This window comes from Microtus ochrogaster, linkage group LG3 (assembly GCF_000317375.1).
Source record: "Microtus ochrogaster isolate Prairie Vole_2 linkage group LG3, MicOch1.0, whole genome shotgun sequence".
In the NCBI taxonomy this organism is placed as follows: domain Eukaryota; kingdom Metazoa; phylum Chordata; class Mammalia; order Rodentia; family Cricetidae; genus Microtus; species Microtus ochrogaster.
This window is the reverse complement of record NC_022029.1, coordinates 38032552-38060148: the sequence shown is the minus strand read 5'-3', so window position 1 is coordinate 38060148 and position 27597 is coordinate 38032552. Positions and strand designations below refer to the sequence as shown.

Genomic DNA, 27597 nt, shown 5'->3' with positions numbered 1-27597 from the left:
ATGCGATCTACTGAAGCCCATGGAAATGAAAATGTACCTGGACCTGGGGAATTGACTCATTCAGGAGATATTTCTGGAGGACCTGCTTGTGTTGAATTCTACTGCAGTCCCAGAAGGTACAGAGGTAAAGACAGGCCAAAATCCCTACCCACTTAAAACTTTGTGGTAAAGAAAGAAGCGGCAAAATAAAATAAAATAAAATAAAGCAAAGCCTGGAAGTGGACAGGGACTGTGGAGGTGCTAGCTGGCTTGTATGTTTAAATAAAATAATTAATTAGGGAAGGTCCTGCCACAAAGGTGACGCCTGCCTTGGACCTTAGGAGGAAGGGTGTGAGCCATGCACACACCCAAAGGTGGATGTTCCTAATGGTTGGAACTGGGCCTGGGCCCCGAGGCTTCTTCTTCCACTGAGGGCAGGAGGAGCAGGCTGCTAAGTGCATGTTGTTGAAAGGTCAGTTGGAGCAGGGCACAGATTCATTTGTCAGTGTGACTCCCCAGGCAGGAAGAGGTCGTGTAGACTCAGGTCCTGAGTGTGCAATCACTGAGACCCCCGCTCCACTAAACCTTGACTTTGACCTGGGTATCCATTATGTTTAGAGATACAGCTCCCACCCGGCAGAAACTCCCAGGATTTTGAGAAACATGCAGCCATGTCTTGCAAACATGGACTTGAGGTGTTTTTTTTTTTTTTTTTTTTGTCTTGCAAACATGGACTTGAGGTGTTTTTTTTTTTAAAAAAAAACATTTCTGTTATTGTAGTCACTCATGTGATCGGTTTCAGTTGTGCTTTAGGGGGTTACATCACTGCTGCATAAACCACGGGTCCAGACCCCCAACATGGGAGGATTGGTTCCCTGACACGTTGGAAGACAAGAATGCCTTTTGTTGGCCCATAGTCGGCTTTCGCTTCGTGATAGAGAATCCAGGGCAAATTTGAAGGGTGAACTGTCTTTAAAGTCACTGTGTCAGACATTTCTCGAGTTGCCGGGGTTCCCTAATAAGCCACCGCTGTTACTCTAGTTCTCGTTTTTAATTTTACACCACTACTGTTCTCATAAATAGTAGCCAGAAATTAAAAAAAAAAATCTAGATGTACACATCAGGCTTTCCATAATGGTGAAATGAGCTACCTAGCGGTAGCTAGGAAACCTTACACTATTCACAAAATCATTGTGCTTGTTACTGTTACTGGGAAACTGGGACCAAATAATGAGAGAGTCCTGTAGTAATAGGTAGACGTAGGTGAGATCAAATGTAGACATATCTTACTGTACACACCCCCGGCCCCAAACACAGGTTTGAGTTATTGACTTTTTGTTTACACACACACACACACACACACACACACACACACACACACTATGATGTTGAGAGCTGAACTCAAGGGCTTCTGCATGGTGGGCAAGTGTTCTGCCACTGACCTATCCCCTCCAATCCCGAAGGTTTAGATTTTCAAGTAAGAGCTTTAGGGGAGGTGCTTTGAAGAAGAGTGTTGGTACCGCAGGTAAGAATCGACCAGAAGTCCCATTGTTGGACTATCTTTTCTCTGAAGATCAGCTTCCACTCAATGGATCTTGAAGTATGCAGGCATTAGTAAGGTGACGCTCACAGCAGGCTTAAGTTGATATATGAAAACATTTCTTGCAGCAAATGCTGACCGAATTCACAGTTACTCTCCTGAAAGCATTCCTTAATGCTACTTATAGATCATTACACCTTTAAAAAGTCATTCTGTGCCCTTCAGGAGTCTTGCTGCATACGAAAGCATTGTTTGCTCTCACAAAGAAACCCTTGTTCCTTAGAAGGTAGGAGAGTTGAGATCACATTTATATGCTTAGATTTCTGTCCCTCTGATGGTTGTAAAGGTTTGCCCACGGATTGTTTGTCTTGGCCTAAGGTGTGTATGCCTGTTCCCAGTGGTTAAAGGGATCCTCATCAGTGGGCCTTAAGGTCATGTTCCCTGGAGATAGGCGTCTCCAGACTGAAAGTCAGTTGCATTTCTGCCCTGCTTCGTCTAGATCTCAGGTCTTCAGCATCCAGTGAACTTGATTTTGTTCATCTTCTGCTCAGCTTACTCCCCTGTGTTCTTAAGTCTTCTTGCCTGTGATTACAGTCTGCATGGAATTCAGACCTAGTGGGCTCAATTCTCACCTCAGCCAAGCAGTTAATCCTGATGGGGCCCCTAGTCCATTCGCTGGCACATAGCAGTTGCTCACTGAGTGTTGGCTGTTATCAGGGGCTGAGAAGTGCTTCTCTCATCTCTGCTGACTGTTCGGCTTCTGTGACGACCAACTTAAATTCTCCAAAGGGTGTACTTCCAGAGGATGCTGTCATTTTGTTGTTCTTGCTTAAGGACCCAGAGGCATCTTTCACTGTGGTAGCTCACAGTTTTGGATAAGTGCAATGCTCATATTTTGTCTTCCGGTTTGCTCTTGGTTATTTGACTAACAGATATGAGGCTAACAGCATACATTAATATTTATAAAATAGTTCTGTGCATTATTCATGCGCACAAGTGCCTTTCTAGCAAAAGGCATTAACTTGTGTCACGTTATCTAATGTTATGTTATGCAGAAGTGGCAGAAAGGAAACTAAGAGTTTATTATTTGTTATTATTTCTCTAAAATAGTTGAGGTGTATTACATTCATTCCCTCATTCAAAATGTCATAAATATTGATACACAGAAGGCTTGACAATGCAGTGTTGCGATTAAGGGAAACTAGAGTTTGTATTCGTTTTGTCATATTAAAAGCCTAGAATCCAAAGACGCTTTTTCAGTCATGGGTGGGTTTCTTCATCTTGCACCAAACTAATTTTCTAGAAATAATTCGACTTTTAAATATTCACATTACTTAGCTCACATTCGAGTCCTCCTGTCTTCTGTTCCCATCCCTTCTGCAGACATTCATTTTGCAAAGTTGATATTTGCTGGCTCAGTAATGAAACACCCGTGTCACAGAAGCCACTGTGGTGGTTGAGTGAACATGTCCCCAGTAAGTTCCATTTGGTGACGCTGTTTAGGAAGGTTTAGGAGCTGCAGCCTTGGGGCAGGGAATACATACTGAAGATGGGCTTTGAGAGTTCGTAGGAGCTTCTGTGAATGGTAAGCAGAGCTGTGCAAAGTCATGGCATCAAGGAACAGTGCGCATAACTGAGGAACAGACACCACTCTGTTGCTGGTGGAAGGGGCCATGTGGAAGACAAGAGGCTGAAGATGTGTGTTGGGATTAGTCTAAATGGCTTTGTGCTCCATGCCAAGGACTCGAATGGCCAGATGTTGGACTTTTTCTAGGCCATTGTTTGCAACTAACATGTCCTTAAAAAGCTTGGGGCTGCATCTCATAATGCCTCTCAATGAGTGTTATTTCCACGAAAGTACCTCTTTAGGAAGATCAAACACTGCGACAGATGAGGGACAGCTGAGGGCTTTTAGGGAATCTTGAAGAAATTAAACAAAATATTAGATCCCTCCCCAAGATGATTTCACCTTAACTAAGACTTCTTAATTTTAGGCAGCAGAACATTTGATAATTGATAGTCTTCGGGGCTAGATAAACATAGAGCTATGTTTTACTGGACATTTCAGTGATGGCTGCATCTGTAGTTCACCTTTCTTAATACATACTTTGAAACTTAGTTTTCAAAACTCAGCTGGTCGCTTAGTAGGAAACTACTTACTTAAATTATGACTTCCATACCTACATAATTCTGTGGCAGTGCCCTCAATAAATTTTTAGTATTTCACAATTTCAACAGTCTTTGCCAGAATCTTAAAAAGAACTTGAGAGTAAAATCTAAAGGGACCTCATGAATTATCCATTCCAACCCCTTTTTTAGTCATTAAAATTTCAGAGCCCCGAGAGCTAAATGCCAAAGGGTCCTCGCAGGAACCAGTGTCAGATCCAAGGCTGCGGTCTCCTGGGCCGGGGCCCTGTCTGCTACGTCACCCGTTTGTCTTAGTCTCTGTGTCCATGTGCAGCTTGCGGTAGTTTCTAGAGTAGACAGAGTTGGGAATTGCTCTGTACTGTGTTGGCTGGAACCCGACTTTCTCTCCTTTCATCCAGTTTTTCGTTCGTTGGTTTGTTTTTTAAATCCTTGCTCCTAGAATCAAGACTTACTTTCTCCTAAACCTCCTTACTGTTCTTCACCAGCATTCTGTAGTCAGAAAGGAGATGATTCTTCCCATGGATTTCCCTCACTCCTTCAACATACGTGTTATATAACTTAGGGCTGCATGGTGGATACTCGAGACGCCTTTCCCGACATCGCAAGGCTCAGTTTGCCAAACATAATAGATAACGGGCCTCTGTTTGGAGAGTCTGATTGAAGGAAAGACAGAATGAGTCCCCTTACGTTCGCACTTCATTTTTGGCCCTCCTGTTAGTGGTGTTGCCGAAGCACGTGATGAGACATGCAGAGGTAGAACCTTGTACTTATTAATCAATATGTAATAAAACAATCTAGTCAATTGTATTGCTCCTTGTCAATGAATTCGTCCGTGAGACACAGTAGGAATCGGTGTTCTTGTCCATTGTGTATTTAGGGCTTCCGATCCTTTCCATCCAGAGTCAATATCCATGGGAGCATTTTAGCATTGCCATTGTTTAGAGACTCGGGTTTTGCCCACTCTAGTGCATAGTGACATACACCCAACATAGCTTCATGTGCAGATGTCCGCAAAGCACAATTTTGTAGCAGAAGTCCTTTTTTCTGATATCCATAAACATGACCTTCCTGCTTCACACCGATACAGCCCAAGAAAGAGAGCGAGAGGGAAGCACTGCTCCCGGAACATCGACTTTAAGCCCAGAGCAGAGAGAATGAAAGCTCACTGCATTAGACTCCTCCTGGAGCAGAACGGAAAGCCTGATAACAGCCAGCTGGGAGCCGGGGCTGCGCAGAGCAGCATTTGGACCTTATACGGGGGTTTCTGGGCTGGCGTGGAAAGAGATACCAGTGTTAGCTATTTGCATCTTACTGTAGCCACAGGGATATGTGAACAGCTGAAGAATTAATTTGATCTATATTCCCAGAAGTCTCTCCTCTGCCAACAGAATTCCATTACAGTGGGCTTCGGCGTGTGTACCGCGAGTTTGTTTCTTGCGTTTAATATCCGCTCTAGCATATTTCTGGTAAGTGGACTGCTCCAGAATGGAGTGCAGCCACCTCTCAGAAACTCCATTAACCTGAGCAGGGACAGCATAGTAAAGGTGGGCATTTGTACACTCAGCCTCCAGGAAGGCAGATTCCAGGTTAGCACAGCCCTCTCTCCAGTAAGTGTTATCACACCCAAAATGTTTTCTTTTCAGAAGGAAGACTGCTTCGAGGAGCGGAGAAGTTGAGTCCTGGGTTAGTCAGGTTGACAGGTTCACAATCAGTTCTTGGAGCATCCCATACGGTGCAGAGGAGAGATCTGGTTCCTCTTAGACATGGAGTTCAGGGGCCTACCAGACTTCTTGTATGAGGTCTTGCTACATCCCTCTGCTAAACGCTTCTCCTCTACTCTCAGCATGGAAGGCTTTGTATTTCAAATCGCGCGTATCAAGTTTGGAGGAAGGCCATTACAGATGCCATCCAGGATATAGTTAGATACGATGGAGCAGAGAGGCAGTCCAAGAGAAAACGAATAGGGGGCAGAGTTTTTACAGTACCTACACATGTTCTACATTAAATAAGGAAGTCGCCTACGTTCTGCAAAGTTACCTTCTGTACTGAAACTGCCAGAGCTGTTGAAAAGCACAAGGCTAGATGATGTCACTTTAAACCTATAGGGCCACGTGCTTAGGGGATACATGTAAACTACATGAACGTATCGACACAGGTGTAAGCTGCCCAGGCTCAGCCCCAGATACCTGGCAGTTTTATACAGGCCAGAAATCATTCTGTTCCCTTCGGAACTTGGAGCCCAAAGATAGGTGGTTATTTATGATGGAGTCCAGTTTTGTGAGAATTAAACAAAAGATCCAGAGTCACTTCTTCCTCTGATTCTGCATTTCTTTCTGTTGCTTAACACATGCCAAAGTTTCTTCTGCTTTTTTTATTTTTGTTGGCAACCTTTCTAGTTGGCTTAATGTAGCAGAAGTTTTAGCCAGTGGGGAATCCCCTTTTTTGTACTAAATGAAGGGATAGAAACTAGATTACCTGAGTAGCACCGTCATCTATTGTCGATACTTTTACTGTGATTGTTTAAAAAGTAGAAAGAGGTCTCAAATAACCTGTTTGTTTATTTACACATGCACACACATATATATAACATTAATATCTTATAAAAAGATCTCATGAACAAGTAAGCTTTTGATTTTTTATTTGGACATTTGTGACTTACAAATCCCATGTGAGTGTAATTGCATTTGGGAAGCCTATTGGTCATGTTTCTTTTGCTGTGTTCCAGTTCCAGGACTAAAGCGTTTTACAGTAGAGTTTCTTTAGCCTTGTGGTTTCACAGGGAGAGTCCTTGAAGTATGTAAGGCATGGCAGCAGGAAGCTGAGCGATCAGACATCCAACTGCAAACACGAAGCAGAGAAAAAGAACTGAAAGTAGGGCAAGCTTTTAAACCCTCAAAGCCTGACCCCAGTGACGCACTTCCTTTATCAGGGCCACGCCTCTGCATACCCTTCCGAAATAGTTCCGAAATCTAGGAACCAAGTATTCAAATACATGAGTCTGAGGGTAACATTTTGCTTTCAGACTACCACAAGAGGCATTTTTTTCTGGTTCAGTGATGACCTTTAGAGGTATGCCTGGTTCGTTGTTATTTCTTAGCCTTCTTAGTCTTGAGTCTCCTGCTGTCATGACTGGAAAACCAGCAGGGCAAGGCCATGAATCAGGACAATTCTTAAAGTGTGGGTTGCAGCCTTCTACAGCCCCCAAGACCATTTCATACAGCACACAAGACCACAACTGCCTATGCAATACTAAATTTGTATTTGTCTCCTCCCTACCCCACATCCATTTGACAACAGTTGGGGCCAAAACAACAATGCCAAGTAAAACGCATCTTAGTCCAAATAGAGGTTATAGCACCAGACTTCAATGAGTCTTCCTTTTCACCAGCTTGCATGGTGCTACACAGTAAATGATACAACAAATAAGATAAAACAACAACAACCCTTCCCCAAGGAGGTGCTTGATTGAAAGGAAGGTTACTAATTGTATTAATTTTCAACTCTTCATCTCACAAGTTCTGTGAGACGGCACGAGATGTGCCTGAGAGGTAAATTCTGCTGCACACGGAAAGATGTCTCTCTGGAGGAAAAGGTATGGGGTTTCCGGGGAAAGCCTGTGTGGAGGTGTCCTGTTGGCATTTGGATATACTTACATACTTGGACATACCTGGAAACACAGCCCTTTGGCTTTGTACGCAACTTTAGGTTTCTCTTATGTAATTAACATTCTGATTCGTTATCTTGTAGTACCAACTTGAAAATACCTTTGCAATAGAATCTGTTGACCCTTCTGTCTAGGAGACTACATCAACTCGCATGTTGAAACAAAAAATAAGGGACAGTACCCTGATCTTGACTCTGGTTCTGTTCCAACCAGCCCAAAGAGAAGCCGAGAACTGTGCCAGAAAATCCGGTGCTGTGTTGTGTAGTCATCTTCAGAGAGAAGTCACCACCCCTGTGTAGTACTGTAGATAGGACCATCCTGGCTCTGCTGTCTGAAGTGTTCTGAAACGCAGCTCTGAGCCCTGATATAGCACAAAGTCTGTTCAGATATTTTATTTTTTAAAAATCTGACATTTGAAACAGTTTTGGTTTCAAGGATTAGGATAAGAAAGTTTCAACTGCCTCAGATTTGATTAGCTTTGTGATCTAATCAATTTTCGTTAAATTTTGCTTTCAATCCCTGTTGATTTTCTGTTATTTTAAAGTATAATGTTCTGTAATAGAAAGCTGTGAAAGCATTTGTCTTAGAAGCATGCTGTTCTCAATCCTATAAAACAACCGTTGCTAAGGGAACTGCTTGCCAAAAAGAAAAACAAGTATTGATTAGGTGGGGCCAGAGAACTGAGAGGTTTCTTTTCAGCGCAGTCGAGAAATACATCTAAGATATTGTCGGCACAGAGAGGCTGGCCTAGGCTGATGGTTCGAATGGGTGCTGATGACATCCCAAGGGGACAGCAGCCTTACCTGTGGAGCTGTAGGTGCAGGCTGTGCTGCAGCAGGGTACTTGGGCCGAGAGACAAAGCAATGCAGAACCAGGGGGGTCAAGAAGGTCTGTGGCCCTTTTTTTCTGAATCCCAATTCAGGGCCATTGGTCTTCCTGTGTGAGAACGGGAGCCTTATCTGGTAATCCACACAGCTTGGCTCTGTGAAAGGTTTTCTTGAAAGGATGCTAAAGTCTACCAGGTGTTGAGTGGTCACTGTCTGAGAGCTGAACCGAGAAAGAGAACAATGACAGATGACTCCCAGTTGGAAACTACCCGTGGCCAATCATTTTTTTACAATATGTGCCTAGGCTGGGCAGTGGTGCCTCCCCAGAGGCAGACGCTTCTCTGTGAGCTCAAGGCTAGCCTAGTTTACAGAACAAGTTCCAGGACAGACCCCAAAGCTACACAGAGAAACCCTGTCTCAAACAAACAAACAAACAAACAAGCAAACAAAACAAAACAAAAAAGTTCCTCACTCAGTGCTTTCATGACAAGCTTCTAAAATAAGATCTGCTTAAAAATGCTTCTTTTATATATTATTTTGGGACACACTCTTTCTTGTGACATCATGTGCCTGTTTTATAATAAGATTTTTGTTATATATACATATGTATGTGAGTATATATGTGCATATGTTCACATGTGTATATGTATATATGCACACACATATATATTATATACTATGTGTTGAGGTTAAGGAAATTGATGGTTGTATTTCCCTGTTCCTGCCAGCTAGGTCTCTGGCCCATGGAGAAAGTTTAACTTAGATAAAACCTCGATATAAGCAAGAGAACCTGCCCATATGCTTGCAGATAGATGGAAGATGGAACAGTTCATTCTCCTGGGCATTGGGAGAAAGCATCTCAAATGAGGTTCGCATTGATCTAAGTCTCAAAGAATGACTAAGAGTTACATGAAGCAGAAAGCAGACGTGTTCTCGGTAGAAACACAAAGCACTAGGAACAATTGACAGGGTTGTAGTGAGAACATCAGTGCACATGCAGGATCTATCTGTGAGGGGGATCTCGAAATAGTCATAGACTCTGTCATGAAGAATGTTATATTCAGCAGTAAAGTTTGGAGTTTGTTGTCTGGCAAGGAGAGCCACCGAATAGCCTTGGCTTTTTAAGAAAGACAATGGTAGCAAACGTGTAGAAAGTAAGGTGGAAGGACATGGGAATAGTGGTGGGGGACAGTAGAGCACTGGGTGGTAGCCCCCTCTCTCCTGGGAGTGATGGTTTAATGTAGGCGTGGGGTGTTTGGGGGGAAGAATGATTGTGGAATAAGCAATTTGGAAACGCCACACGTATTCATTAAGTCAGTATTTGAGATTTCCTTTCGTTTATAAAAGGGGAGACATGGGAGACATGGATGGTCTTTCAAGGCTGCAAACATTTTATGAATTACCTAGAAGTTTTGCAATACTTGGGATTGAACTGTCTCTGCATTGCAAATTTGAATATGCAGTCACAAAAGTCCTTTGCAAGTTTCTCTGAACTGTACCAAGACTGCCCTGATAGCACACCGACAGTGACACAGAGAAAGCATGGAGGTGCCACACCGTGACGTAACTGAGGACAGATAATGCTTCTTCTGTCTTGAGCTGCTTGGTATATTTTCTGGTTTTCAGGGGATTTGAGTAGTTACCAAATGAAGCATGCCTTCATTTGGATACCATGAAGCATGCCTTTGTGCGTGTGAGTATTATTTACGTTTAATTTCTGAAGACCTAGTGCAGGCTAAGTAAGAGAATAGATTATAAAACAGATCACTTGGGTATCTGCTTCAACTTTGAAGCCGAGAGATAATCAAAGCTGAGGGAGGCATTGATTCCGTAAGTGAGCTTCACCTAAAACCAACACAGCTTTTCTCTCCTCTGCCATCTCAAAGAACCACCCCGAAGCTTCTTAGGTTGTGATTTCTTCTCCCAAGATTCTTTGGCAAGAAAATTATTTCAATAAGGGAAGAGTAATCTTGTCTAGTGTGTGCATTGAGAAGATCAGCGTTAGCTCTGTAAAAACCATAGCGGTTTGTTTGCATTGTCTTCTATGAAAACATAACTGCCCCCCGCCCCCAACTCCCCATGTTAAGGATTCATGTCAAGGGTCTCCAACTGCTAGGCTTGCTGTCTGCTGCAGAACTACACACCCCTGCTGGGGAATACTGTCTTAAGACAGCATTTATTCGTTAGTGTGAACAGCAGGTGCAAGTGCTCTTAAATTCAAGCACTTTGAAACATTCTTTCTAGATACTGTTATCAGAAACATGTTTGCCGTCCAGCAGTCAGTCCCAGTTCTGATATGATAGGGTCTTTTAAAGATAACGTGAAGAGGGGGAGACTCATGTCCCTGGTGTCTGTAGAGAAGTACTGTGTGGTTCTCCGTAACAAGGCATTTCAGCTAGGAGGAGCATTGTTAAGAACGAAACCTAACTAGTGTTTCTTATGTGTGTGGCCTTTTCCTGAACTGGCTCCCAGAAAAAGCTGGCTTTAAAGATTTTAATTCTCATTCATTGTAATTATATGTGCTTATCTGGGTGTGTACACATGAGGACAGATACTGATGAAGGCCAGAAGTTGGTATCAGAGCTCCCCTGAAATGGAATTACAGGAGATTGTTAGCTGCCAGTGTGGATGCTGGGAGTAGACCCCAGGTCCTCTACAAAAGCAGTTCTTGCTCTTAACCACTGAGCCTTCTTTCCAGCCCCAATGCTGGCTTTAGAACCTGTTTCATTACTGTCTATTCCAGTCCATGACCAGCACCTGAATTGGTCTCAGCTTCTGAATGTCATGGCGTCTCTTCTCTCACTCGGTTGTAGCTCTTTTGTGTTGTGGTCATCATTGGCTCCGTTGTCCATCGTGATAGGTCCCAAATATGCCGAAGGTGATCTCCTCCTTTGGATCTCATTCTCTTATCTCAGTGGTATCTGATGTTTACTAGCTGACTTGGTATATTGTGGTCTACAGTAAGAAAAAAAGTTAACCTAGTTTTCCTTTTGAGATTGGCAAGTGTAACTCATATATACGTCTAGTCAAAGTGGTGAAGTTGAAAAAGCTTTGTTTAAACATTTAAAAGTGTGTGTGTTGTACGCCTATGCATATGCGACGGAGAGCAACCTTGGATGTCATTCCTCAGACACCATCCACCCTTTTGCTCTGAGAAAGGGTCTGTAGAATTCCCCCATTCATCCCGGCTGATTGACCAGCAGCTCCCAGGGAGTCTCTTGTCACTCTCTCCTCAGCACTGGGAGTATAAGAGCAACACACTCGGCTCTGGTGGGTCCTCCCAAGTGGGCGGCATGCACTTTATAGACTGAACGACCTTCCAAGCCCTGCTCCCCCAATTAAGGATTTTGTGGGGATCGTCCTTGGTGTGAGGCACACTGGAGTCGTGGATTTTGGTCAGAAATGGTTGTGTATGTGACTGTTTATTTTCTACATGTGTGGCTGTATTTCAGGCTTTCCAGTGACTAAGACAAGGCTGTGTTGCATTTGTGTGTACAGTTTCCACCCACACTGCCTTTCCCAAATGAAGGCCTCCCAGTGGGATGCTCACCTTGACATCCCAGCGTGTGTTTGATCTCACGGCACTTGAATGAAGCAGTGAGCAAACCGTTCTGTGCCTGACTGTTTTACAGATGAGGACTGGGACGATGACCAGCTGCTCGGTTTTGAACCATGCAATGAAAATCTCATCTCGGGCTGCAATATCATCAATGGGAAATGTGAATGTGACACCATCCGGACCTGCAGCAATCCCTTCGAGTTTCCAAGGAAGGACATGTGTCTCTCCGCTCTAAAGAGGATTCAAGGTAAGCATGGGTTCTTCGTTGCCAGCCTCTACAGTGTGTGACTCTGTACCGTGATAGCCTATGAGCCTGCCGAGGCAAGGACAACCTCATGGAGTCCTGGGATTCGAAATGCGTATCGGGTGCCGGTGTGACCAGAGGGGTGTGTGTGTGTGTGTGTTTCCCAGAAGTTGGGGATGGTGTGCTGTCATCTAGTGAGCACGGTGCCTTGTGCCAGCTGGTCTAGGTCACCTCTGCATAATGGATGATTTCATGAGTGGTGTGCTTGGGATCAGCATCTGTTGTCACCGGGTCCATTCTGCTTGATTGACCCTTGCGTGGTGCTCTGCTAATTAGAAAGCTGGCTCATCTGGCAGACAGGAAGAGCGCGCCAGAGGAGAGAAGTGTGCCTTTACGTTGAAAGCTAAGGTTAATTTTGCCAGGAGCCAGAATCGGGAAGGTCTGAATGGACTGTGAGACATTTCACCTCCAGAGAGAAGTCAGAAATTGTATTAAAAGAGCAAGAAAATTACACTAATATGAACTAGAAACTTTGTCCATTCATACGTACAACCTAGGAGAAGCGATTGATCCTTAAAAATACATTTGTAAACATAGAAATTCCCAGAGTTTAGTGTTGGAGCTCGCAACAAAAACTGAGAGGAAGGAGGGAGGCCTGGATGTCAGCTCTGTCCATCCAGCACTGAGTTCTCCCTCGGCCCCTGGTTCCTTTTGGAAATGAGAGAAAAAGTGTGAAGAGGAGACAGTCTTAAATTCACCTTTTTCTTCTCCAATGTTGTCGTTTTTAAGAATGACAAAACGCACAGTTTGGAATAACAAGGACTTCAGCGTCCAAAAATCAAACCCCTGGGGCAGTAGAGCAGGATTGAAGTTTCTGGAATGTATTACATTTACAATGCATTGGATTTATTAAACTGCTGTAAATAATACGGCATTTATAATAACCTATAAAATAATACTGCTTTTTGTATTTACCAGAACTACTTAATCATTGAGAGAATATAGCATAAAATAATAGAAATGAAATATGAATTATTATTAGCAGTAGTATTTTGTGGCACAGGTAATTGAACCCAGGCAGGGTCTCACTCATGCTAGGCAAGGAAGGGCTTTCCTACCGACTTTTTAAAGTTACTTACTTATTCTCTCATCAATCACATCCCGACCACAGGTTCCCCTCCCTCCTCTCCTCCCAGCGCTCCCCCATCTCCCCTCTCCCCCAGATCCACTGCTCCTCCGCTTCCCTTCAGAAAAGAGCAGGCCTCCCAGGGATATCAGCTGACCACAGCATAACAAGTCACAATAAGACTAGGCACATAACCCTCATCAAGGCTGGACAATTAACCCAGTAGGAAGAAAAGGGTCCCTGGAGTAGGCAAGAGTGTCAGAGATGCCCCCACTCCCCACAAGAACACCAAGCTACACAGCTATAACATACATGCAGAGGACCTAGGTCAGACCTCATAAGCTTCATGATTGTTGCTTTGGTCTCTGTGAGTTCCACGAGCCCTGCATAGTTAGTTGATTCTGTGTGCTGGCTTCTCTCCCCAGCCTGAGATAAAGGTTCAGTACTACAGAGAGTTGTAAATGGCATCCATTCCTGTCTTTAAAGTGTGCATTGTTAATTGGAGTTTCCACATATAGGTAAGTTACAAGGTTAACCGTGATGCAAACGCCTAGGGTTATAGATGATTTGCTTATATGACTATTTAAATCATCAGCAGATATGTGCATATTTTAAGAGTTAGATTATATGAAATAGCATGGCAGATTAGATCCCTCCCTTCTTGCCACTCTTACACTTATGAAGCTGCTTTATTCCAGTTTTCCCACTGCTCTGCAATGGCTGTCACTCAGCCACGTTGCTGTCATTTAACTAACTCCCTGCTCCTGAGCATAGCCCCTTCACAGCCCTCCACCTTGTTCGAGATGTAGCAGTTTCAATAAAAAATTTGTCACCAGACCTGCTGTTCACATACAAGTAGGACATTGTGTGTAATGAATTAGGCATTTGTTCATGACCTTGGAAAAAGTGATCCTACAATGACTACTTGTGACAGGTACCATCTCGTACATTGAGATCATCCCCACAGTAACTGCTGTATCTAGTTATATGTCTTCACTTAAAAAATAAATAAAAAATAAAATAAAAAGCTAATTTTGTCAGAAGGTCTTCGTATAATCCAGAGGTGGAATTGATTGAGGTCGTTGGAGGTTAAATGCTTTGTTAGTCAAAATAAGGCATTCTAAAATTTTTGAGATATTTCCAGAACTCGAGATTGGGGGATTTCCTTTTTCTGAGGAGGAATTTTGAAGAATTAATCCTTTCTTATTGTTCAGCAACATGCAAAACTTAAAGATGCTCTTGAACTTATTAAGTCATTGGGAGTAATCGGAGCTTGATAGTTGGGATGCTATAGTTATCTTATGGTCAAGAAAGAGTGACCCAGAATTGTAAATTAAGATATGGTGGAGTGTCCCAGTCTTTTTGTTTTGGCCCACCAACCAGCTCCCAGATCATGACACAGAGACTTAATACTGGTTTTGAATGTTCTGCCTAGCTGAGACTCGGTTTTCTGGCTAGCTGTTTTAATTTAAACTAACTTGTTTCTCTTTTATCTACTTTTCCCCTCGGGGCTTTTTACCTTTTCTTTCTGTATAGTTTGCATTCACTAATTCTCATGTCTGACTGGCTGGCAACTTCCTGGCTTCTTGCCCCAGGAGTGTCCCTCATTCTCTCCTCCTCTTGGTCTGCCTTTTTTAGCCTAGATTTCTCCTATTTATTCTTTCTGCCTGCCAGCCCCGCCTATCCTTTTCTGCCTAGCTATTGGCCGTTCAGCTCTTTATTAGACCAATTAGGAGCATTAGGTGGCAAGGTGAAATGAATGCAACATGATTTTTAATTAATAATTGAATGCTACATAAACAAATGTCACACACTTTGCATGGTAAAAGTAATATTCCACAGTGCAAACAAGTGTAGCTCATCTTTGCCTACTTAACATACTATTCCACAACAGTGGAGGGTAAAGTCTGTTTGGATAATGGTGGATTTTAGAACTGAGAACAACCAGAAGTACACAATTTTTCTGAACTGAGAATCTGTATGATTTACATTAGGAAAAGTGGTCAGTACGAACATGGTTTTCTGCAGGTAGCTAGTAGGAAATAAAGATAGGAGACTGAAGAATTGCTCAAGGAATAGGATCACCGGAGCTGAGAGAACCCATACGAGCTGCAGTGGACCCCGGGGACAGTGTGACAGGGACAATGAACAGGATCAGGGAGAGGAACCGAGAAGTCTGCAGACGGATGCACTAGCGTTGCATTGTGATGGTCCCTGAATACACACACTTTAAGTGAACAGAAGAGTATCCCTGGGAGGAGACCTGTCGAAAAAGAGAAACGGCCCCACTTAGGAGATGATGGAGAAGCATCCCGGTTCACACTGCTTGGCTAAAGAGTGATCTGTAAAATGTATCCTTGAGTAGGCTTCTTAGCCACACTTTACGTGGGACTCTAGAATAGTATGGATTGTACAGCACACTTGGCGTTGCACATTGAACATTTTGGAAACAGAGGTAGAGACATAGGACTTTAGAAAGAGTGTTGTTAAATGATGTGTACCCTTTTGCTGACTGAAGAAAGGTGAGCAGTTGTGTGTTGACATGCGGTGTTTTCTGTCACAGATAATCTGCTGTGAACGGAGGTTTCGTGGAGGAACTAGCAGTTGAGTTTAACTCTGAGAAATGAATTGAGTAGCTCTACAGAAGTGAGACCATAAAGGCAAGCTTGGTCAAAGGAGATGGTATTGACTGGAAGGCTTGGGGTTGGTTGAATCGGCAAGCTTTGTTGGAGGATATGAACGGATAAAAGAGCAAACCTCCCAGATTTGGGAGGGCAGGTTTCAGAATAAAAGACTAGTGGGTGATGGCCAGGATAGATTTTAGGGGGCTGATGCATAGGTTGTGCACAGTGGTCATTTGCTATGTGTGGGACCCAGTGAGAGCAGCTCCATGGGGACTGATTGACAAGAACCTCCAGAGTTTGTTTGGCTGTGTTTGAGGTATCCATGGAGATGCGCGATGAAGCAAAAACTCAGGGGGAGGGGTGGGATCTGAAGCGGAGATGAGGCTAATGAGAATGTGGTGTCTCCATGACTTTGGGGTACATCAGTGATGTGAGCACATGGAACATGCTTTAGGAAAACTAATATAGCAGGAACGGACTTGATAGAGGAGAAAGGGTGGTTAGCAACCGGAAGTGGCATAAAGGGACCTGTGCAGTGAGAGAGGTCCTAGTCATAGCTGCTCTCAACTAAGTGACAGACTCATCTGTGGCTGTTGGCACCAGAATGGTAAAATGGGATACATAATTTCTAACTGGTCGTTAAGTGATTGATCAGGCTCAGTTGCTTTGCTTTGCATTCCTTAATTGCTTTGCTTTGCATTCCTTAAAGTTTGCAGGACTGTTTGCATTAGAGCTGGCCAGCCCAGAAGGGGAGCTGGCTCAAAGCAGAAATCCTAAAATAAGGAAATGACTGGAAAGGGAAGTGACACCTGGGTGATGGCCATAGACTGTCAGGATCCAGAAGAGCCCTCCCCTCCGCCAGCACTCAGATGTACCTTCAGGGACTGTGTCCTTTCCTTCCAGCTACTGCTTAGTTTTCATGCTGCCCTGCCTGTTCCTGGCCGTGCAGGAGGTGCTGAGTGTCCACATGCCACTCATCCCCTGACTTCCCAGGTCCACCCTGCTCTACCGTTAGCCAAACTGGGTTACTCTGTGGGTGCAGGAGCATACGCCGTATTATGAAGGGGAAGTTTGATTGTCATTTCTTAACAAAAGATGAGTTATAAGTGCCCCAAGACAAGCTCAGTTTACAGCGTTTCCGATCTGTATTTATTTTCCTGTTGCTGCTTAACACGAATGGAAGTTTGGTCTTTGTGTTGTGTGCTTCTGTTCTCGGAAGCCAACCTGATATTGACGCCTTCAGTTTTTGCTTGCTTGCCTGTTTTTGTTTTGTTTTGTTTCCCTTTGAATTTTAAGGCCATCAGAGCCTTGGCTTTTAACTCAATTTATTATTTCAGTTCTGTCTAAGGAAAGATATTGTTTCTTTCTAGCTCATGTTTAGTGTTTTGGTATTTTCTCTCACATTTGTCCCCTGCAGTATCGGGAGCCAAGGTTAGATTTTATTTCTGATGGTTATCTCTCTCCTGGTCTCTTGACTGCACACCGTGCTCTGTGACCCCCTCAGGACTCCTGGCTCGCTCTCAGTGCCATTTGTAATATTTGTCACTAAACAAAAATTACCTTGTATTTGGAAAGCAGTATTGTACTGTATTCTTTCATAGAACTTTCCCCCAAAAAATTTTTAGATGTAGATATGAGGTAGAAGCTGGGGGTCCTCCCAGAAAACACCCTTAGAAAAATGAGGTAACTTGATGCTGTGTGTGTAGCATTAACCTTTATCCACTACGTGAGGCAGTGCATGGAATTCCCTCCTGTTTCTCTTGCCCTCGGAACCACCTGATGGAGACACTTCAGATGCAGTAGGAAGGCTGCTGTCCTATGACATAAGCACGGGGAAGGTAGAAGGCCTGCTATTCTGCCCCGCCCACTCATCCTCTCCTGGCCTACATCCACAGGGAGGGCCTGGTGTCTCTGGTTTTCTCAGAGCTCTTGATTTACCAGGGCTCACCTACAGCAGGGGACTGTGCGTGGCCAGCAAGCCCCAGCAGAAAGAGCTCCCTGCTGGCTCTCCCCACATTGAGTAGGAGAGCCTGTTCATACAGCTCTTCTTCCCTCCCCAGAGAAACAGATGTGTTATGCTGTCCCAGGAGAACGTTGTGTCTTTAATCACTAGACCAACTTTGAACAACTTCTTCCTTGTTTTTCCAAATAAAGCGTATGCCTGCCTCAGACTGCTTTACTTTAAATATCAACACACAGTGGTCTCAATATGCAATTAAAGATTTCCTCCAAGTAAATGCTAAAAGAAATTAAAATGCAAATGGGGGTGTTTTACCTGTCGCTGCTATTAATGCAGCGCAGGGTGGCTCAGTGGGTAAGGACGCTGGCTGCCGGGCTCGATGATCTGAGTTTCATCCTCAGAACCAATGTGATGGAAGGAGAGAACTGACTCCTCCAAACTGTCTTCACGCACACATATGCACATATAGTATGTAAACGTAGAAAATATGATCATCACTACTACTATTCATATTATTATGCATAAGACCACATACTAAAGGATAAAATAAACCCTGAAGTTAGATTCTGGAGAAAACCATCTGTGTGTAATAGAGGTGACAGCCTTGCATAGCCAAGCGGTCTGATCCTTACATTTAAAACCTCCTGTCCTTGGATTTTCGTGTGGATTACTCCCCTGTATCCTACATGGTGTTAAATATCAGTGCCTTCAAATATTGTCTAATGTAGTATGGACTGTTAGAAACAATAACATTGTGGTATTAACTTACAGGTCATAGTTGTAAGTGACTGCTGGTTATTTGGAAACTTGATTTAGCACACGTAACCCTAGAAGGCTCTTCTAACAATGTTCTGTTGACGAGAGGGTAGATACGGGCTGCGTGCTGTCTAATGACGGGTATGACATTGAGGAGACACTTTGGGCCTTTTCAGTCTGCTGCAAATGAATTCATTGATGATGATGACGATGATGATGATGATGATGATGATGATGATGATGATGATATATCTATACACACACACATACACACATGTGTGTGTGTATGTGTGTGTGTATATATCTTCTCTTGTTTCCTCAAAAAGGGTAAACTCAACACATGTGACCTTGCCTTCTCAACTTTAGGACTTTGGTATTTACAGATTCCTAATTGCTAAGTCAGGTTCTTCATTAAAACCATTCAACCTCGTTTCTATTTTTCTTCAGCTAATTAGACCTGAAAACCATGCTGGGTTACGCTTATGAATGTATAACTCTAACTCATAAGAATTGTCTTCAATTTTAATTTTAATTTTAAAAGAACCCAATTAATATTGCTTATAAACTTTGGGACTGTTAGCTCTTCTTGTAGCCAAGTGAAAAACACATTATCCTCACCTTCCAGATGGTGCAAGGACCTCATTACCATCAGGGTCCCCATGGCTTTCCTGCTGGCTACTCAAATGCTGTCTGAAGATCCTTCCTCTACTTAGTTAGGACAATCAGGCGACTGTGCAATTTTACATCTGTGTCACTGCTGCATTCTTTTTGTAAAGACAATTATGAATTGATAATGCAGTATGCTGTTCTTCAAAAAGCAACAAAACTTTACTATGAAGAACTTGCAGTTAAAACATCACAAGGCAAAATTAACTAGAGCGCAAGTCTGTATAGCTAGCTATAGAGTTAGAGTCATTCTGCTTTTTTCATTTGGGAAAAATAAATGCTTATGAATAAAGAGATGTACATATGGAAGTATGTGTGTATAATCTTGAAATGGCTTTAGCTTCTATTTCATTTTCAATTCCAACAGTGACAGGGGAAAGAAAATAGATTCAAAATAAATGTTTGAAACAGTAGACTTTTTATCTTAGGTTAATGCTTAAATCAATATTCTAAAAGCATGTATGATAGGTACAGACTCCTAGAAGAATTATTGTTAAAAACATGCTTGAATTCATTGCCGTTTTGATGTTCTGATAAGTGATACAAGAAAAACAGAAAGGGCTACCAAAAGGCGGAAACCAGTGTCAAGTATCTGGGAAATAAAAACAGGAAGCTCAGGAACTTGGCCTCAGACCAGTTGGAGGGAGCAGTTGCTTGAAGGGTTGTCCCTGCATTTTAGCTGTGGGACGTTAGCTGTGGGACGTCAGACCACGGTGACCCACCTTCTGGGGGTTGCGGATTCTTGTGCCCCTCAAGGCGATAAGAGGAAGTTCTGACTAAATATGTTGTTGCTGTTGGTCAGAGAAGCGTGGGTGGATAGGTAAAGAGGAAAATTTTGTTCCGCCGCGCTGGGAATGCAGGAAGGAGTAAGCGTTAAATGGACTTCCATGTTTACGTCAGAGCAGTACGTTCCCGGTGTGTTCTCTAGGCAAGCACTCTGAGTCCTGTACCGTTCATTGGTTCCTTTTCGTTTTCAACCTTTTAAAGAACTACATAACTCTATACTTTCCAGACACGTTTTCTGTTCTGAGATGTATCCGTTCAACCAAGCGCGTGCCTGTCCTTTTTCCATCTCTCACCTCAGGTTACTGCAGCGCCTGACTCAGTGGAGAGCAGCGTCGGCTGCACAAGTATAGGTTTCGTTTAACAGTGTACTCACTGTGCACTTTTAAAATGCATCAGTTATCGTTGCTAAGAGGATAAGATGCATCCCAGCCTCTTCAGCAAGGGCAATAAGGGTCTTTTAGTACCAGGTTGGCACTTGGTCTTTCCACCTTCAGGGACTGCTTACCAGATGTGGATCTAATGCCTGACCGCAGCAGGTTGCCGCTTTCTCTCCTGTGTACCTCCGAGCGGTCCCTCCTGTGTTTGTGGTTTCTTACTTCTCAGTTGTTCCCCGGGCTCAGCATGTGCTCTGTCACACAGAGCTGCTGAGTGGCTGCCTGGCCCAGCTATGTCCAGCTGAACCCTGGACCACGCAGAAGGGTTTTCATGATAACGAGCACAGGATATACAATCGCAGCTCCCTGAGCAGCCACAGGGGCAACTGACTGAAGTGAAGAGCAGGAGGGACTGCAATGTCTGGGCTTCTCCAGTCCCTGCAGAGCAGCAGATCCGTTCTGCAGAGCTGGGTCACCAACCAGAGGGTAGGAACCACCACAGGTCTCCGGAACTGTTCTTATATGTGTACCCCAGGCCATTCAAACCTCACTAACCACTGTGATTAGTATTCCCAAGCTATTATCTGGGTGTGGACACTTCACTCAAACTGGACAACTTATATTTGTACTTTTTACTTGAGAGACCAGAGCGGGAGTGGAGTTGGGGGAGTTGTTGTCCTTGGAAGGAAGTTCAGGCCTGAGTTTGAGAACACAGTGACTTTAGCAAGAATCTGCCTTCAGTCAAAATGTTGATTATTGCAAATATCCGTATGGTCTTTCAGTGTAGGTGTGGATTTGGTAGAGTTGTTTTATGCTTTTCCAGGTTTGCCAGTATTATATATTTACTAATATCTTGGTTCAGAGGTCACCTGAGTGGCAAAGGCCCTCATGATTATAGAAGAGTTTCTTTTTTTTTTTTTTTAAGAATGGGGCGGGGGAGTCTTTCTCAGTGGAAGGGGCAGGGTTGAATGCATACAGCTTCACCCAAATAGACCTCTGTGTGAGTGAAGACAGTTTCTCCACCTGCAGCAGAAGTCACTTGGTCGCCCAGGCAGTGGCATAGACAGGATAGTCAGATGCAGTCGAATGGTGCAGGGCATGGCAGTTCAGGGGAGACTGGCACTCACTGAATTGTAATGAGTTTCAAAGCCCTCTGTGACTCATAGGCGAGCTGTGTTTACCTCCAGACCTTATGCCTCTGCCCTCTTTGTGAAATAAAGAACTTTCTCAAGAAAGTCCTTTCAGGGTTCATTAGAATTCAACCTTTGGTTTAAAAAAGTTTAGAAATGTTCTAATAAAATTTGATTCACACACCCCCCCCCCCAGTACAAATTGACCTCAGCTAAGCCTACGGTAGCTTGGGGCGCTCAGATAATTTCTCTGGAAGTGTGGGAGGTTCTTCTTTTAATGGTGTCTAGGCTCTAAGATGACTACAGAGGGCTCACATGGCTTGCTGAAGTCCTGGACATTCTCTTTCATAGGACGCCTTCCTGCTTTTGATTTGTGACCTCTGTTGCTAAGTGTTTTTTTTTTTACATCAGGAGGAAGTGACAGTCATAAGCAATGACTGTAAAGCTGGGGAAGGGAAGGCATTAACACCATGTGAATGTTTGTGTGGTTTTCAGGGGCTGGCATGTTCCTCTGAATCAAGGATGTCTTCTTTGTTTCTGGCTGACAACTTCCTAGTTTTCCAAGGGGTAGGGAAACTTTTTATTCTTTTCTCTGTCGCTGGAAGTCTTTTTATTTTTTTTTTTAATTTCCCGAAAAGCAAGTACAGTGTTTTCTGCTTATCAGAGGTCCTTCTTTTCCTGTTCCAATAACAAGAGAACAATACAGGAATTTAATAATGCTTAAAGATTGATTGTTTCTTAATGTACCAGATATTTGTCTGAAGATAAAAAAGTACAGGTTTTATAACATAGAGAAAAACTGTTTGTTGGTAGTATAAACAGTTATTGTGTATTTGTTTTGTTTTTTGCTTTCCTTTTATCCAGTTTAGAAAACAAAATGGGTTTTGTTTTTCGGTTAAAAATGTGCAGCTCTGCTGTTAAAAGTGCAGAAAATTGAGAAGTTGTTGAGGACACTGGTTGAGCCTGCTAGAAGGGCACGTAAAGGTGTCTGGAAGGTGTCTCAGCCCTGTTTGTGCATTTATATTATATTAAAGATCGTTGCTTACTATTCTCAGGCTTTCTCAAAAGAAAAACTAGTTAGTCTGCCTTGAAGAGCTTTTGAAAATGCCAGGAGTGTGTCTTTGCAATAGAAGATGTGAGAAGGCACTATTGGCTGTGTTGGTGCAGTTTTCAGGGTGTGTGGTTTCAGATGCGTTCTGCAAGTGTCCTCGAAACCTGGTGACCTGTCTCACTGTGGTCGTCCTATGTGCTTTGACCTCAGGGGACCTTACGGCCTTCTCTGGAGTGTGAGACAGAATCTTAGGTTCTCTGCTGTGTCTGATTCAGGTCCGGGTAACCAGTCAGGCTTTTAAACTGCCTAAATACTTGGCACATGCCATTTACCGCGATGTTTATCTCTGCCTTCGTGAAGAGACAGCAAGATTTACACGTCTAGTGTCCGTTGGCACTCTGCTTGCTAATCAAACTAGAATCTTCTAAATGCTTTCCTGTGGAGAGTCAGCTCATCTCTGGTCATCAGGAATGTTGCAAATGAAATTATGCTGTAGTCTTGTTATAGACCTTAGTGTGACGTGGAACTCAAGAATGTTATCCGCGTGTTCCTTTGTGTCCTTGCCTGGATCCATGTCTGCTAAATGCTCCCGGGAGTCCTTTGACTGCATCAGGGGTTAAACATGTAAGGACAAATGTGTCTGTCTTGACTAATAGGTCATTCTTGGAAATGAGTGTGACCATCTCGTTAGCTCTTCTTGTGTGTGCGTCTGCATCCACATATGTGTTGCTAAGTGTAACAAAGATGACAATTGTGCTGCAGTCCCTGGTTACAAGTTTCCTGAAAACTTTGCTTCTCTTTGATGGTCATAGATTCCCTGCTAACCTCTGCCTTACACATTCCAGCCATTCTTTTTAAGAGCAAGTGTGATTTTTATATATTTTGTAAACATCTGAGGGAGAAAGAACAAGCTCTGACTCCTCAAATAAATATTATTCAAACTCCTTCCACTTTCATTTCCCTTATCACCAGGATAACCACACCCAATTTTGCTATTAAACTATGTTGTCTATCTGCTTCCCACATGCCAGCCAAGCTCGCCCTATTGAGTAGCAAAGGAAACACAACAGATAAAGTTGAATACTGTCTTCCTCCTGTTGACATTTCTAGAGCAGCAAGTCCGAGAGTTTGTCTCCTCTGCAGACAAGAAGTGTCGTGGGTCATGATCAGATGGCATATCCCTCGGTAACCATGATAACTCCCAGCAGAATTCTTTAGAACATTCCTGAATTCTGATAAACAGAAGAAGAATGACTATTAACTTACGAACTGTTTGCTTCATTTTTCTATATATGGAGAGAAAACGTGGGGGCAAAGCTAAAGCTCATGTAGGCTGTTGGCTTCTCCCAGGGCTCAGAATCAAGGCCATCCCAGCTCTCCCTAAGTCAGTAGTTCTCAACCCTTGGGTCATGACCCCTTTGGGGATTGAACAGTCCTTTCACAGAAAACACAGAGATTTACATGACAATCCCTAGTAGTAGCCAAATTCCAGTTATTAAATAGCAATAAAAATAATCTTATGGTTGGGGGTCACCACAACATGAGGAACTATATTAAACTATATTAAAGGGTCACAGCATTAAGAGGGTTGAGAGCAAGTTTGTCTTGGAGAAGCCTCCATGTTTGGCCACTCTTGTGGTGGGACACTTGGCTGTATTTATTTGATGGCGTTGGTGGCTTTGCTGCAGGGTTGTGTCACTGCTCCGTTCAGAGGGACTGTCCACAAAATCCTGCACTAACTTTGATGTTTCATGCATTTTGTCCCATAGGTTTCTTAGTAAATATCCCAGCAAGATTATTTTGCCACCCCCCCCCCAGTTCCTTCTGTTTTAAATATGTTTCTGAAAACTTAAATGCAAGTCATATCAGCAAATGGAGTGACCCACTTGGTGACCATTTATTTGTTTAAGGTGATGGCTGACTCTGTTGTATTTCCTATGGCAGAGATACCGGTTTTTGTTTTACCAAGGAAACACATTTCACTTCCTTACTCATCGTAGGTGAAGCAGTTCCTAGGAAGAGAAATCATCACCACACCACACCTCATGTCATTTACTATTATCTGAGGCAACAAAAATAAGGCACTGTCCCCCAAGTGTTATAAATCACAGCACATAGACACACCAAGGCCTAAGAAGGTAGTAAACGTGAAACGGGCGTGCGAATGCGGCCTTCACGCGCTGGCCCTTTGAAGGGGCTTGGGCCATCAGTAGAAAGCTCTGGGAATTCAAATAAGCCCTGCTCGAAAGTAATACCAGGGTTTCCCTTAAGTGCTGCTGAATGGGTTCTGCTGTGTTAAATGCCAGTTAAATGTGTATCACCAGCATGCCTAGTAAAAGGAGGATGACAAAAATATCTACTTAAGGCCTTGAAACCTTGAAGCCCTTAAATGTGCTTTTGACCTTCAGCGAAAGGACGTAGTCACAGAGCAGAGGAAATGCCTTACATTCTAGCATCTGGGTTTGTTTCTTTATACTTTTTTTTTGGCACTGTTATAACAGTAAGGCTTTTCTTTCCTCTTTTTTTTTTTTCACAGTACAGTCAACACAGGTTTTCAAACAAGTAGGGAAAGACAGTCACAGGGCCAAAAGCAATGAGCAGCAGGGCCTGATTGAATGAATGGTTTTGCTGTTGTAGGGAAGCCTAGAACCTGAAAGCAAACAAACAGAAGCCCACACAAACACAAATTTTATATAAAATGGGATACCTAGGTGTGTGTGTGCATAAACACACTTCCGTGTGCCCAGTGCGTGGTAGAGTGAATGCTGTCTTGTGTTGGGCTTGTTGATTCTCTGTCAGCTGTGCTGGGGTTATTCCATCTCATGTGGTTTTTGGATCCTCCCTCGGATTTCCAGCTGTTTGAAGATTATTTCTTCAAGGGTTTCCCCCCACCCCTGTAGTTGAGAAAATAACTTGGTTTAATTGAAGTCCTTCTGAAGCATGCGTCTTCTGTCTGACAGGAGCCCTTCCTTTCAACTCACTTAGCATTTCAGCCAGTCTGTCATCTGTCCTTAGTAAAAGGGCACGTAAACTTCCGAGAATGAAACAGCGAGATCTGATTTTCTTTCCATTAGTGAGGTTTTCATATCAAGACAAAACTGGAAGTACATTTGTATTTGTCGTGATTTCCCAGCTTTACCTCTAATGGATTTGTTTGTGGGTGAAATTTTCTTCAGACTTTGAATGACATCACACAGCATCTCTGAGGCAGTTGGGTTTTGTGGGACCTTGATTTGGCGGAGCATCTTCTTCCTGCTTTTGATGTCCATACCGTTTTCAGTTTGTGTCGCTCCGACATGGAGGACATCGGGGAAGTGATGTGTGAACGCTTATGAACAGAAGAAAAACAGTTCTTAAAGGTAGCCTCGAAAGTTGTTCTCCAAAACTCACGGGTTCACAAAAGTGTTTGTCTGAAGTACTAGTTCCCAGGGTGCGCATTCAACTAGCCATCCATTCACTCGCTCACTCAGCAGATAGCTGTTGTGCGCCCGCTGTGCTCCACAGAGTTCAACAGGAACCAGACAGACAAGGTGGTGCTCCTACCTGTCCTGTGCTGCACAGAGCGCAGGTAGACCCCCACAGTTGAAGCTGATTCGCAGGGTGCTGGGACAGAGAGAGGTGGTTAGAGAAGGCTGTCTCTGCTGAGGTGGTCTGGAAGACAGACCGAACGGGAGAGAGGTGTTATGCTGCGGACCTAGAGAAGGCGATGGAGAGACAGCTCTGCCATGAAGAACTCTTCTGCAGAGGACCCAGCTGTGGTTCCAGGCACCCACATTGGCTAGCTCACAACTGCCTGTAACTTCAGCCCCAGGGCTCTCGGCCGGCTGTGCTTAAGTACCCAGGCTGACACACAGACATACACGTACAGATAATTAAAGTGAATCATATATGTATATAACAGGAGCTAAGCCACAACCATGGCAACTGTGGTGGTCCATTTCTTTAATCCCCGTGCTTGGGAGGCAGAGGCAAGTGGATCTCTATGAGTTTGAGGCTTGCCTGGTTTACATAGCCAGTTCTAGGCCAGCCAAAGCTACGTAGTGAGACCCTTTCTCAAAAACACAAAGCAAAGCCAAAATAAAAATTTATTATCACAGCAACAATAATATTAAATAGATAACATGCCTGGGGAGAAAATTCCTAGGCGGGGCAGCAAGTGACCCTATTGTAGGGAATGTTCCCTGTCCTGGGAGCCAGAACTGTTGGTGCGGCTGGTATGTTGAGGGCTGGGAAGGTGGCAGGAGAGGTAAGGAAGGACTCATTTACACCTACAGTAGTAAGTTTCGATTCTTCTCTTAATACACTAGGAATCTATGGCAATGCATTAAGCTTCAGCAGAGATAGTAGGGAGCGCTGTTTTTAAGATCAACTCTGACCGCCCTGGGAAAAAATGATTTTACCAGGTTATTAGGAGTATTCCTCTTGACCCTGGAGGAGAATTCTGTGAGCCTGACCAGGGTATTATGGAGCAGATAGAGAGAAGGGTGTGGAATCCCTGTCCTGGAAACACTCTATTGAAATACTGGGTTTCACATTAGGAGCGGGGTTTGAAAACAACCTCCACACTTTAGGAGGTAGTACCTATTTCTAGGTGAGGTGACAAGGCAAAGGCCTAGTGGAGTCAGCAACCCTTTGGAATCTGCCGAAGTGTATCGAGGAGGATGTGTTTCTGCAGCCCTTTCCTCCTGTGCTGATATTTGAGCAGGAAGCCAGCCAAGGGACCAGAGTATCTGGGACAGTGAAAGAAAACTCCTGATGCAAGCTGTGCATCCCGCTGCTGGCCAGCCCATGCCCGACTTCTTCCTTGAGCCCAGCCCCCCCCCCAATCTTTGGAGAATGATTGTTGGTTTTCCCTGGGGATGTTAGCAAAATTCCTATCCCAATTTGCTCAGCTTCCCTCTAAAATTATTCACAGAATCTTTAAGTTTTGACAAGAAGCATCTACTGTCTCTGGCGCGATTATTCTCACACCGGAATCCCTGGAGAATCAGGACCAGCGAAGGCAAATGCAAGTTGATTTGTGCGGTAGCTCATGCATATTCCACAGCGCGCAGAGCCTCTCCATTCTGGGTCTCAGTTCTCTCACGGAGGGTGCACCCTTGAGTGCGGGTCTCAGTTCTCTCACGGAGGGTGCACCCTTGAGTGCGGGTCTCAGTTCTCTCA

At 43.7% G+C, this 27597-nt stretch overlaps 1 protein-coding gene across 3 annotated transcripts in view; it reads left to right on the top strand.

Moving 5' to 3' along the window:
- The window catches only part of Crim1 (cysteine rich transmembrane BMP regulator 1), a 177055-nt gene that overhangs the window by 26598 nt on the left and 122860 nt on the right, over positions 1–27597 (top strand). For all 3 annotated transcript variants that reach the window (XM_005360785.2, XM_013351355.1, XM_026785964.1), the window contains exon 2: positions 11791–11964. In XM_005360785.2, coding sequence (XP_005360842.1) covers positions 11791–11964 — 174 coding nt within the window. The remainder of the gene's footprint in view (positions 1–11790; positions 11965–27597) is intronic.